Source organism: Pteropus vampyrus, unplaced genomic scaffold, assembly GCF_000151845.1.
Source record: "Pteropus vampyrus isolate Shadow unplaced genomic scaffold, Pvam_2.0 Scaffold115, whole genome shotgun sequence".
In the NCBI taxonomy this organism is placed as follows: Eukaryota; Metazoa; Chordata; class Mammalia; order Chiroptera; family Pteropodidae; genus Pteropus; species Pteropus vampyrus.
In genome coordinates this window covers 979367-993985 of record NW_011888896.1, presented here as the reverse complement: position 1 = coordinate 993985, position 14619 = coordinate 979367, and the positions used below count along the sequence as shown (strand labels likewise).

Sequence of the window (14619 nt, the reverse complement as noted above, 5' to 3'; positions counted from 1 at the left end):
TTTTAAAAATTAATTAATTTATTTATTTTTAACATTTACAAGTGCCTGGTATTCCTAGGCAGTCTCCCATCCAAGTTCTAACTTGGCTTGATCCTGCTTAGCTTCCGAGATCAGACGAGATCATGCATGTTCAGGGTGGCATGGCCGTAGACAAGAGACTGGGAATATTGAAGGAGAAGCAAGATTGAAGAGGGCAAAAATAGTTAAAAATAAAGAATTCTATTTTAATGTATTATTTAAAAAATATTTTAGGCCTTCATAGTAAAAGATTCTTGTGTGCATTTGGAAATATAGGAAACATTAAAACTAAAGATATAACCTACAGATACATATTTTTGAATCTTCAAACTATAAACAGTAAGTGGCAGAAAAGTTAATGAGATAGTCCTGGGCAGCACATAAATAGGATAAGAGAGATAAAAGCAGAAAAAAACATTGAATAATATAATATCTGTCTTAGTACAAAGTAATAGAAACACACAGACAAGTAAAATAGTCTTTACCTTCAGGAAACTCACAATTGGGTAGAAATAATCAAAAAAAATTATTGATTACCTATTGCGTGTAAAGGCTATAAAAGATCCATATTGTGGAATGGGAGCACAGATGAAGGATAACAAACAGCCAATAAATATACTGACTGAATGAATGAATTATATTTAAATATATCACACAAAAAATTCTACTATGCCTTGATGGTGTACTCAAATTTTGCATGGTTGACAAATCCTCTGATAATTACACAGAGAAAACTTCTGCCTTCACTACTACACACTTACCTTTATTAAGTGCTTATTGTATGGAAAACACTGTGTTGCTTTATGTGTTTTTCTCTTTTAAGTCTCATAACAACAGTATATGATGTGAATTATAATTTTCATTAAATCCCAAAAAGATGTGTATTATTTCCAAATATAGAACAGAATATTGGAGTGACAGAAAGATTATCTAACTTGTTATGGGAAACATCTATCACACTTTTTACCACCTTGCAATATCTCCCTTTGTTCTTTTTGAAAAATAATTAGAAATACAAGTAAGAATGGCTCATTAGTTATCTTCAAATTAATAGGAAGTTGGGAGCTGGTGCTATGGATTTAAATAGCTATTATTTTACAAAAAATTAGAAAATTAGAACCAGTATGTTTTAGCAATCTACACAGAAGCACAACTGATTGACTATTGTTGTAAAATACTTAATTTCTGGAAATTTACCATAGACTAATAAATTAGAGAATTAAAAAACTTGCATATATAACTGATGAGTATTAAAGACAAATTTTGAATAGAATTAGCTACATTTTATTAAGTGAGCAATGTCATAATAATAGTGACATTTATCTTTCTAGATAAATGAAAACACTTGAAAATTGACTGGCTCAACATTTACAAAGAATTTCTATATCTTTTTGTTTTTTATTTTTCAAATTTTCTACCATGAATATGTATTAAATAGAATTAACATACCATTCCGATATACTTTATGACCACAATTATATAAATATGCGTGTCTACTCTCTATCTCTCTCTCCCTCTCTTTCTGCCTCCACGTATATGCAAAAAGCAAACATATCAAAAGCAAATATACACAGTCTTATAATATCCAAGAAGGTTAACAGGAATGTTTAACTTTTCTTTTATACTTTAAATTTTCTGCATTTTTATAAGAGTATGAATCACTGATATAACAGTGAAAACTTTATTTTGAAAAATAAATTCAGAAATAATTTAGCAAAATAAAAAAGCAATGCAATTAAATACATGAAAGCAGGTAATGAAACTAATCAAAGTACACAGTGTCTTAATAAAAGTTGGCAGCTGGGGCAGAAATTATTATGCTAAGATTGCCAGAGAAACTGAAAATGGCTTATGAATTGCTATATTCAGGATATGAAACAATATAAGCAATGCCTTTTGCAATATTTCCTTCAATAAGTGAAATCAGTTTTAATTGTTGCTAGGACACATGGATATATAAGGAATCTTTAGGAGGTGTCAAGTCAACTTGATTTAGGTTAAATTGTGATCAATAAGAAACATTTTCATTACTCTATATTTTTAAAAAGATTTATATAAAAATCCATTTTGTGACAGTATTTCTTTTTCATAGTATTACTTCAAAGTCCTTTAAATAAAACTAATGGCCATAACTCAAAATGACCACAGGATGTGATCTGGAATTGGTTCATTCTCTTATTCCACTAGGAACTTTAAGGACTAAATTCGTTTTCACAAGTGCAACTTTTGTTTTCGCATCTTGTAATCTTTCACAAGCTTTTTGAAAAGTAATCATATCAAGAACAAATTTTTCTTCACAGTGTCTTTTATATATTTCTTGAGCCCTAGGAGAAAAAAGGAAAGGTAACAGAATGAGATATTTTTAAATTACTAAAACTATAACAATCAATCAGATTGATAATTAGATGTCTTCAAAATAGACATGCAGAAATGGGAAAAGAACTTCACTTATTGCATAGAACTTTATTATAACTTTTAATAATATTCATATTTGGCTAATATTTCTAAAATTTCTATTGGCTATAATACAGTCCTCACAAACCATGGCTTAGATTCTCGAAGAGGCATCTAAACAAGATTATGCCTGATTTGCAGAACTTTTACATAAGCCTTACTAAATGAAAGCTTCTTCTAGGACTCTATTATGGACTGAATTGTGCCCTCCACCTCCTAATACATATGTTGAAGTCCTAACTCCCAGTACCTTAGAATGTGACTGTATTTGGAGATAGGTTCTTTAAGAAGTAATTAAATTTAAATGAGATCATATGGGTGGGCCCCAATCCAATATCATTGGTGTCACCATAAAAAAACGAAGGGACACTAAGGATATGTATACACAGAACTTCTAGACTCTAAAATTGTGAGGAAATAAGTTTCTGTTTTTTAAACCACCCAGTCTTTGTCATTTTGTTATGGTAGCCCTAGTAGACTAAAACAGGCTAAAGAAAGGTGAACCAGGTTACTCTGTCGAACCTGGGAAATGTCATGGATCTTATAAGGATTTATTCATTCATCCTCATTTATTCAACAGTTGTGCATTTTAATGCTTGGCTCATTCCCTAGATGCCAGAAATATAAAGATAACTATGAGATGTTATACTGTGTGAAGCTTATAAAAAGTAAAGAGAAACAAAGGTACATAATATATAAATGTAATTTTATAGTACCATAATGAAAGCACTATGTAACAAGCTAGAGTGAACTATGACCAAAATATTCATAAACATAATCTGGAGAACAGGCTGAAGGAAGACAAAAAAGGTTTCAGAGCTAAAATAAAAGCAGAGAAAGTAGCATAGTTTGTCATGCTCTGACAAGTGCCAATATTCTGATTGTCTGGGTCATACAATTCTGACAAGGAGAACAATGGAGCAGATAAGCCTAGAGAAATGGACTTAGACCAGGTCAGAGTCCTTTATTTGCATTTCGAAGTACTCAGAAATCTGAACTTCAGGAGTGAAAGAGAAGCCTAAGTCTAAAAAGTCTCCAATTTATTTACTATGTGATCTTGGACAAGTTATTTAAGTTCTCTATCTCATTTTCTTCATCTTTAAAATGGGGATAATCCAAGTCATAGGGTTTTGTGAAGGACTAAATGAGTTAATACATTTAAAATCCTTAGCAGAGTATCAGACGTTTAATAATTCCTTTTACTGGATAGATAATAGTGGCATTTATAAGGACAGAAAATGTAGGACTCACCACCAGATAGGGGGAAAAATTGGAGTTCTGCTTTGGTAATAATGAGTTTAAAGAGCCTGGTTATACATGAGGTGAAGCCTAGGAAATTAAATATAGAGAAGCCATGGCTTATGGTTAAGAGCATAGGTCGTAAAGACATTCTTCTTGGGCTTGAAACCCAGATCTGTAACTTATTGATCTATGTGATTTTGGACAAGTTATTTTAAGCTCTGTCTGCATCATTTTTTTCACCTTTAAGAAGAATCAATTCAACCAATAAGGTTTAGTAAGGAGTAAATGACCTAATATATTTAAAATCTTTAGATGAATGCCTAGAATTTAACAATTACTCCATGAAAATTAGCTACAACTATTGAGTCTGGAGCTCTGGCAAGTAATCATGTCTGGACATGCAGCAGAGTAGAAGTCATGGCAAAAGGGACTTTGCACATATAATTAATGGTACTAATTAAGTCTAAAAATGTACTGACATAGCCCTCCTACGGATAATAATTATAAACAGTGAGCAAAATGTCAAAAAAAAACAAAAACAAAAACAACTATTTAAAAGAACTGAAGAGAAACACAATGATTCATTATAATTATATAGTATACCAGGATCAAACAATTTAAAAATGAATTTCATTTACAATACTATAAAAAAAAATGTAAAATACTTAGACACAAGCTTAAAAAAATATACAAGGCCTATCTTTCAAGAATATATGTGGTGAAAGTAAAGAAATTGTTGAAAAGGTAGAAGATTTTAGCCTAAAATAAGTACGCAAGAGTTTAACAGAGGTAAGACAGTTCCAAGTGATGAGAGAGGCTTTTATATGTCTATGGAAATAAGATTAAAGGTTGTTAAAAGCTAAAACTGTTTAGGGTAGGCAGTTAGGAGGGTTGTTTTTATGTATTTGGAATTGTGATTATAGTAGAAGCTGGATGGAGAAAAGCTTTATAAATCAGGATATAAAGACCACAGTGAATTATGAAGGTCATCTAAGAGGTCAATTGATGACCAAAATAAAGATGAGCAGAAGATGATGTAATTAGATAACTGTTAATTGTTACTTGACTTCATAATGGACACCCTGCTGTTCTGCCCTGAGGAGTATCATCACTTTTTCACAGTATGGGCAAGAATATTTTGGAAAACTTATGATCAGCTTTTACCTAATACATAAGTTCTTTCATTTTAAAGTTTCTTTTAAATTCATTCTTAAATACCCCTGTGGGTAATTTATCAATTTCCTAAACTAGAGCTTTATGGTTCCACCTTTTCCTTTCATTCTTCCTCATTCCACAGCAGGATCAGGGAGCTACCTTATCAGTAATGACTTCACTAGTACTGAGATTCATCAGAATGTTTTTAGGACAAGTATTTAAATGAGAAAAAGAACTGAAAAACTCTTTAGTGTCTATATAGACTTTACATTTTTGAGTCACAACTCTGTTCTCTGTGTTGATACTCAATCTTTATTTGATAATATTTATAAATAAAACTCAATAATGTTCTTTGGGACACTCTACTGACATAACCAGAAAATTGTCTTATTTTTGTGTGCTTTCGAAGATAATATCTTTGCAGCAGTTTACAAAAAAAGATAATTCAGTTAAGATATATTAGGAAACTAACTTGGCTCTGTATCCTCTACAAATTAATAATGGCCAGACATTCAATTTGCTGTGATAAAACAAAGCTGATTAAATTTTCCTAACATCAATTTGCATTAGAGTTGTGTTTTGATATCAAACTAGCTTTCATTCTTTCCAAAATATTTATTAAATTATAGAAAAAATATTTCTAAAAATCTCTCACACACGGAGAGTATACATTAATGAAAATGTTTTTAAAACATGAACTATTTTTCATACTTAAAAGTATATTATGTAAAGTACCTCAGTAAATAGTTTAAAAGTTTCTTATAACTAGAGAAGGGAAAATGTTTCCTTATTTTACATTCTAGTACAAACTACTTCTTGTAAATGATAGCATTCAAAATGTAAATGAAATAAGAAGCTATAATGATCTCCTAAGTACTTCTAGACAAGGCTTAAATATATGTATTTACATAGTTTGGCCACTTAAAATATCACCAAGATAAAACTGTGGCTATTAAGCTTGAATCTAATAACAACAACAAAAAATTATGTAAAAAACTATGAAAAGGTAAAAAGAAAATACTGGGCATCCTATCTAGTGTACTCTTCAGAGTTGTCTGTGTATTTCAATCTCTTTGAGCTATTTTATAACTCTATAAATTGAGAAAAATTATGAGTAATGCAAATGATTCTTGTCTACAGAAATGTAAATGAATTTTGTCCAATGAAGTTACAATTGATTATTGCTGATGAATAATGACTAAATTTATTTTGGCATTCCTGATTGCCTATTTATATGCATGCTCTTAGAATTCTCATTTGAGCTGACTGTAACATCTTATTAGTTCCCTTATTAATCAATGAGTTAAATAAAATCTTTGTCATGTTCATTTATATTTATATGAGTCATGGTTTTATGTTCTTAAAAAATATCCTTTGTGCAAAATGTGGTATTGTGTGTATGTATGTGTATATGCGTGTGTCTGTGTATACATATGTAAAATAGATATTATGTATGTGTGTAGATATATATGTATGTACACAATGGAATATTATTCAACTATAAGAAAAAGGAAATATTACTACTTGCTAAAACATGAATGGTACTTTATGGCGTTATGTGAAGTGAAATAAATCAGAGAGAGTAAGACAAATACTGTATGACTCCAATTATACGCGGAATCTAAAACAAACAAACAAATAAGAAAAACGCAAGCTCATAGATACAGAACAAATTGATGGTCACCAGAGATATAAGGGGAAGTGGGTGTAATAGGTAAAGGGGGTTAAAAGGTACAAACTTTCAGTTATAAAATAAATAAGTCCCATGGTGACTACAGTTAATACTGTATTGCATATTTGAAAGTTGCTGAGAGAATAAATCTTAAAAGTTATTATCACAAGAAAAAAATTGTAACTATATATTGTTACGAATGTTAGCTAGACCTAATATGGTGATCATTTTGCAATATGTACAAATATCAAAACATTATGTTGTATACCTGAAACTAATTTGTCATATGTCAATTATACTTCATAAAAAAAGCCTTTGACAACAAAGGAAATTTAAATTTACTAAATGTAGGTTAAAATATTTCAATCAGTACTTATTTTCAGAACCTCTTTTTGATTTAAAATTTAAAAAAAATCTTTATCATGGAACAATTTTAAAATATTTGCATTTGTTTGAGACAGTTTTGTCCAATGTATGTTCTGAGGATTAGTGTTCTATTTCTTAAAAAGAAGGTTCTGTGGTAAAATGTGTTTGTTTGTTTCTCATTTATGAGAACATTTTTATTTTTTTATCTTTATTTTTTACAATTTTTTATACCTATCGCACCTGGTCTTCCTAGGTGGTCTCCCATCCAAGTACTAACTAGGCCCGACCCCGCTTAGTTTCCAAGATCAGACCGGATCGGGCCGGGCGCGTTCACGGTGGCACAGCTATAGACTAAAATGTATGTTTAAAATGCAATGATTTTTTTTTCCTGGTAGGATTTCTAATGGTCTTTACCATGAAACTGTACACTGAGATTTAGAGGCCCTTTCTAGTCCAATTTAATGTTTCTTCAGCCATCGACCTTCAAATTTTCTCTTACAAAAACCTTCTGCAATAGGTAGAATAATATTCACTATCACCTTCTTCTCCTCTATATTACTTATTCTGAATTTTGCTCACTTTCTCCACCAAAAATGCTCTCCCTTGATATTTCTGCTTTTCCAAATTCTAATCAACAATTTTAAGTTTCCTACTCTACTCTTTGTAGTAATTCAAATACATGCTTTTATTTGCCAGGGGGTTGTCAGTTCTTAGAGGATCAGAATATCTTATTAATTTTTGTACGGGGGTATAGAGGAGAATTAAAATGAATGAACACTTTGATGTTAAGCTTTCTCTTTGAAGGTTTCCTAGATTACTCTCACCTATTTATTTAAATTTTAATTTCGTACTTTGATAGCTCTTGTACTATTGCTTGTGCTATTATTTCACTCTGGCACTCTTATTCCTTGATAACATCTCTCTACCTAGATTTTCAGTTTCTTGGACCCAAATAAACTGTTCCCCCAACTGGCATATTCAATAGCTGGAAGTGAATTACCATTTGAACGATTTGAATTCTAGGTAAGTACCTCTTAGTAGAAATGCCAGTGATCAAAGAGAGACAGAAAAAGAATGTGCCAAACAAACTTACTCCCATGAAATAAGCACTTGTTTTAAGATACCTATTCTGATGACTACTAAGGCTATATTCATATCTTGGTTAATTATATTTCTAGTATACATTTAATAATTTTGAATATCTTCATTATACAACTATTTAGAAAAAATGCATTGTTTCTCACTGCAATGGCTTCAATATTGAGTACAAATACATAAAAACACTTGCTCATAACAGAGGCTATTATGTGACCCAAATGGACTTATATATAACCATTACTAATTTAAAAACTGGGATGTTTCTTCAATAGATAATTATTAAATAGATTTTGGAAATTAAGTGCTGTACTAGGCACTGAAGTGAAAAGACGGACCAAATTATCGTACAAAGGACTTCACAAGTTCACCTGATATAGGCCTTCGTATGATAATTGTTACAATAGAAATTTTAAAAAACTGCTATAGGAATGTCGCCAAATGAAAAGGACTAACAGACTGGAGAAGCAGTTAGGGAGAGATTAATAGTGAATGTACCGTTTCAACTAGTTGGAAAAAAAAAGGATGAATTTTGTCAGTGGTTGTACAGTTCATGCACTGCATGATGGGAGCAGAGAGGAATGAAACAGTCGTACTCAGCCAAACATCATCCACTAGTGTGTGTCTCCCTGCAGAAAAGAGTGTCTTCTTCTTCACATGTGGGTACTACCCTCTCACCAGTTTGAACACTTTAAAGTAAAATTTGTACAATAACACAGAGGCTTATATTGCATACTATGTCAACAACAGTAACATTGTGGACTTATAGTGTCTTTTCAGAGTGCATATTGAGGAAAAAGGGGACAGTATCAGTAAGGTCACAGAGATAAGAAAGTACGAAGTTGGGTATGAAGTGATGAATAATTTAGTCTGTCTGGAGCAAAGAATGAGGCGAAGGGAAGAGGGAAGAGACTATAGCATAAAATATAGAAAGAAGAGTCTAGATAGATGGGAACGGAGCATGATGTCTGAAATGCCACTCAGAGTAAATTAGATTTTATTTTGAAAGCAATTGCAAGGTATAAATACATTCATGTAGGAAATTATATAATCAGAATATAATTTTAAAAGATGGTTGAAGTTTATAGACCGGAGAACAGATATGGGTGAAGAAAGGATGGGGAATGGAGATAGAGGCCTCAACTGAAAGGAGAATGAATACTTTGGAGGAATTATGAGGGTCTGAAGTAGTATAAGAGAAGTGAGATTGAAAAAGACGACTCCTTTTAGAAGTAAAATGAATAGGGAAACATGTTAGATCATGGCAATGAGAGAGACTGAGTGTAAAAGACTGAGGTTCCTAGCGCTGGGTAGGAGGCCAATAATGATGCCCATTTATAATGACAACCATTAATAAAGCATATTTTATTGGATAAGGGTGGGGTTAAGGGAAGACAGAATTGTTCTATTGTCTCACTTTTGGTAATAGGTTAGGATACATTTCTCCTTTTTTGTTGTTTCTATTTTCCAAAGTATATTATACCATGTTATAAAGTATTTATTAGATCTCAACATTTAGTATGAATGTTCAAAACACATTGACTTAAAAGCTTATATCAAAACTGTACCTACCTAAAACCCTTCATGTGTTTACGTAATTCCTTTAGATATTTTTCATTTTCCAGTTTTTGCCGAACAACCAGACTTTTCTCTCTTAAGACATCCTCTTGCTTCTTCAGTCTGTCCATTTTAATTATACCTTTGGCCAAAATAGCACGCTCATTATTTAAGTTTTGAATTAATAAACGTTCCTCAGCCTTTTGTTTTTTTTCTTCTAGAAACAAAGCTCTCCTCTCTCTAACTTTTTCAAGGTAGTTGAATTTGTCCTGCCAAAGTTGTTGTAAGCCATACTGAATTGTGAAATTATCTTTTGCCGTTCGTCTTCGCGCAGTGTATTTTTTCTTACTTGAAGATTCTTGAACAGTTAAACTAACTCTTTCTTGGGCATCTTTTGCCATGGTAACAGCCATTACTTTTTTTTCATGACTTTCCTGCTTCTTTTGTTCTGAATAATATTTATCAATATCATAAAGTGTTTGGAGTTTTATACCAGTTTTTTGTGTTGTAAGAAACTTTCTTATATTCTTCTCCAAAAGCTTGTCTTTTTTTTTAATTACTTTTTTTTGATGAGTGGTAGAAAATGGCTGAGCATATGTAGAAAAATAATCTTGTTCTTTCTCTTTCAATACCGTAGCATACTTGGACGAATCTGAAGGATGAATGGGCAGTTTGAACACTGATATCCTAAAACTGGCATCCAATTCTTCATCTTCAGTTTCATTTTCAGACTTCTGATCTACATTGCACAGTAGACAAATATAATACATTATACAAGTGTTAAGCACAGTTTATTTTCTGTCCCATTTGTTTTGAAAGCTACATTAACAAAGTTCACAAGAACCTGTTCTTTACCTATATTAAGAGCATTTTTCCCAACTGATGTTCCTTTTCAATTTGTGATTTAATAGTGATTTTGGAAAGCAAAATCACTATTGCAACATTTTAACACAGAAATGCACTGATTCCCATATTTCCTGCATTATCTCTCTCAGTTATTTAACCTGCACTAATTCAATAGCAGTATTTTATCTTATACTTATTCATACATATTATTTTTACATATAGTTATATTTGAAAAGGACTTTGTAATGTTTTATCTTGTTTTTCTTAACTTTGGTAATAGCTGCCAATTAATAGATGCCATCATTGTTTTTCCCTTCACTGGGCACACAAATAAAACAAATTTCTCAGCCTCTTTTGCTATTATGTGTGGCCATGAGACTAAGTCCTCTCTAGCAGAGAGTGGGCAGAAGTGATACATGTAATTTCTGGTCTAAAGCTATTAAGAAACAAATGTGCCCCTTATGAATATTCTTTCTTTTTCTGACCTACTGCACAGAGATGAGGATAAGGCCCTAGAATATGGTAGATTCACAAGGTGGGAGGACCCTGGTCCCCTGAATCACTGCTTGAAAAGCTACTCACTGATCAAGATTATTTAACTGACTCTTATGGAAGCCAGAAACAAATGAAAATTATGTTTGAGTAAATATATATTTCTAGGTCAATTTTTCTTATCACAGTCAACCTAACTAATAATAACTTGAATCACATTGTTGCTCATATATTTATTTTCTGACAAACTTACTGACGAACTTAGGATCAGGTGGCAAATACAGGTTAAAAAAGTCATAATCATTAATCTTAGGAAAAGATGCTGCCCATGTTCGACTAATTCCCTCTATCTATTAAAATTACATCCCTGATAACTCTGGTTTACATTTTATCTTTTCTAATAGAAGATTCTCTTAAGGTCTTCATATGTTAAAATGTCAAATCTGACAGCTGAGACTTTATACAAGTTAAGATGGCCATGAAGAAGGGCAGGGCCTGTGGTCTAGGCAGGCAGTAGGGAAAAAAAGAGAATTTCTGATGTTGACATTCCTGTGGCCTATAGTGAAAAATCCTAGGCATGATTTTCTACTAGAGACCTCAAGGATGTCAACACCAGAAAAGTGTCTAGAACTAAGCAGAAAATCAAATCTAGTAAGTAAAAATGGTAATCCATCAGGATACAAAGGCAGTGTCCAGAAATAACTATTATGAGTTTGGGTCCAAAGCAAGCCACCAGAGATACAGAAGGACAAAAGCTAGAGTTTCAGGTCTAGATTAAAAAGGGTGTGGTCTCAGGCAACTACCTAGATACATTACTATTTTTGTAATTTGATTTTATGTGTAAACTTTGACACAGAAAAGCTGACCAAGGATAAAAGATTAAGAATAGAAAACATAAAACTAGTAAGTTACTAAAGGTTCTTGTCACCAATTCCAATTTGTATGGTGGTGGGAGGGTTTTCCCATACCACCATGTAATGCTCTGACACCAGCTGGGTGTCCTATGATTCAACAAAATTCTGATACTACCTACTTTGAGATAGGGTCAGATCCCACAGGTTAAGGGCTCAGTCCTAGAAGACTGTGCACCCTGCTTCAGACATCAATTGCAAGTCCAGGTTATCACCTGTGCTTCTGACAAATCAGGTATAGACTGCAAGTTCCACCAACCCCCTTCTTGGGTTCAATTAATTTGCTAGAGTGGCTCGCAGAACTCAGAGAGACATTTTATTTACTAGACTGCTGGTTTACTATAAAAGGATGTAACTCAGAAATAGCCACAAGGAAGGGATGCATAGGGCAAGGTACAGGGAAAGAATAAAAAGCTTCCATGCTCTCTCAAGTGCATCACTTTCCCCAAAATCTCCAGGTGTTCACCAACCTGGAAGCCCTCCGAACTCAGTCCTTTCGTTTTTTTATGGAGGCTTCATTACATAGGCACAATTAAATAAATCACTGTCCATTGGTGACTGAACTCAATCTCTAGCCCCTATCTCCTCCCCAGAGGTTAGGGTTGGGACTGAAATCTTCACTCTAATCGCATGGTTGGGTTCCTTGGCAACTAGTTCCTATCCTTAGGCATGGTCCAAAAGTTACCTCACTAACACAACAAAAGACATCTTTGTTGTTCTGCTCTCATCACTTAAAAAATTCCAAGGATTTTAGGGGCTCAGTGCCAGAACTGGGGGAAAAGACCAAATATATTTTTGTTATAAATCATAATTTCACAGTAATCAATACATGTTTGCTTCTTAATAGTTTAATGTAAATAAGTCTGGCCTTTTCAGTGAAACTTGAGGCTCTTTGAAGACAGAAACAGTACTTTTTTTGTATATACTAACTACACTTATTTTGTGGCTAATGATTCAGATGTCTCTGATTTGTTGGTTGAACACAATAAACATTAGCACTGTAAAGAGTCTCCCAATTTTCTTCTTTGCTTCCAGAATCAGTGCTTCAAGACATCACTCATTGTGATAAGATTTATATTCCTAAAACAGAATTCTAATCATGCCACGCCTTCCACCCATATAAAGAAAAACAAAACATTCATGGTCATCCTCCTACTGGATGAAGGATAGTTTGACCTCTAAGCCTGGGATCCCATATTAAAGGGAAAGAGCTTCATTTTTATCCCTATACATGCACCACACCTTCCCATCTTTGGGCCTTTGTTTATTTTATGTATTTTATGTTTTGTGCAGTACGTTATTTTCTCTATCTACATATGTTCAAATTCTACCTATTCTTCAAAGAATTTTCACTTGTCATCTTTCTTTGTTCTTTAAACAGGAATTGATATATATTTTTATCAATCAGAATTCATAACATTCCATATATATTAAAGCTCTATGTAGTAATTCTTAGCCATTGTAGCAAGCTATACATAAGATTCTAAAGAACTTGTCTAAATTTTCTTTGATCCTTCATTCCTTGTACCCAGTCTATTATTTTGCAGAGAGTCGTCGGTTTTCTTTTTCTTTTTTGGGGGGCAGAGGGGAGGGAGGTGGGTGGGAGAGAGGCTAGGAGTGAGTAGGTACTAGAATTAACTAAATAGTAGATGCCAATAAATTATTTGTTGGATGTATGAGTAGACAAGTAGAAGAGTGAATCTGTTGCTCAAGATCGATATCCCTTGTATATTGGTAAAAGTCTAAAATTTAAAGATAGCATGCCTGGATTTGAATGCTAGTTCTACTACTTACTATGTGATTGGTGTAGGCATGTTGTTTAATTCTCTGGCCTTCAGTGTGCTCACTGTAAGATGGATATAATAATATCCAATTTATAGGGTTCTTATAGAATTAAATTAGTTAATAAAACATAAAATGACAAAGTATGATATACAAGTATTGGAACAATGCCTTACAAAGAGTAAAAGCCATATGTTAGTTGCTATTACTTTTTCATTATATTTACTATGGAATACAAGAAGCTTATCTTATCTCCTTAATTCACATCAAAAGCACAGTGTTCAAATAGCCACATCATTTAGTAATGAGTGAAGAAAATACAGCAAAGTATTTTTGTCACACTCCTCAACATTCACTGGGACGTGAAGCACATAATATACATATTTTGTTTCATGATTGCATAATTTGTCTCATTTGTTACTGTAAAAATAGAAACCAAATGATGAAAGTGCTCTCATCTTTCCATAACCAAATTAATAAACCTGTCTATCTGTTCATGCACCCTCTTCTTTTACCCTGATACAATGAAGAAAGCACCCTCACTTTCAGCAGGGGTGAAATTATTCACATGTACATTGGCTTTAACCTCCTTTGCCTTTGCTTCTATAATTATCTTAACTTTCTCCTTTATCAACTTCTCCCTACTGGCTCATTCCCGCCACTGTTATAAACCACCATAACCACCAACGGAAAGCACTACTACCTTCCCTCAAACCCCATTATCTTCTAGCTACCATTCTGTTTTTCCTGTTCATTTTTAAAGTAAAAACCATTGAGGGTTGTCTCCTCGTACCATCTCTTTTTCTTCACCTTCTATTAACTTTTCAGCTCATTCAGATATGGGTTTCACTTCCACTGTTCTGACTCAACTGTCAAAACTCTTCCTACTAAAGCTTTCTATGGTGATAGATTCAAAAGACATTTTTTTTTTTTCCTGGTGCAGTCTTTCTTAAATTCTCAATGGCATTTAATACCCGTTAATTATTTCTCTTTCTTGAAACTTTTTTTTTTTTTCAGATTCTCTGATTT

General features: G+C 32.7%; 1 protein-coding gene across 3 annotated transcripts in view; it reads right to left on the bottom strand.

The window, feature by feature from the left end:
- Positions 1-1286: 1286 nt before the first annotated feature.
- Positions 1287-14619, bottom strand: part of LRRIQ3 (leucine rich repeats and IQ motif containing 3) — a 167860-nt gene continuing 154527 nt past the window's right edge. For all 3 annotated transcript variants that reach the window (XM_023533924.1, XM_011365695.2, XM_023533925.1), the window contains 2 exons: positions 9575-10298; positions 1287-2342 (listed from right to left, as the gene is read on the bottom strand). In XM_023533924.1, the coding sequence (XP_023389692.1) occupies positions 2186-2342; positions 9575-10298 (881 nt within the window). In that variant the 3' untranslated portion in view covers positions 1287-2185. The remainder of the gene's footprint in view (positions 2343-9574; positions 10299-14619) is intronic.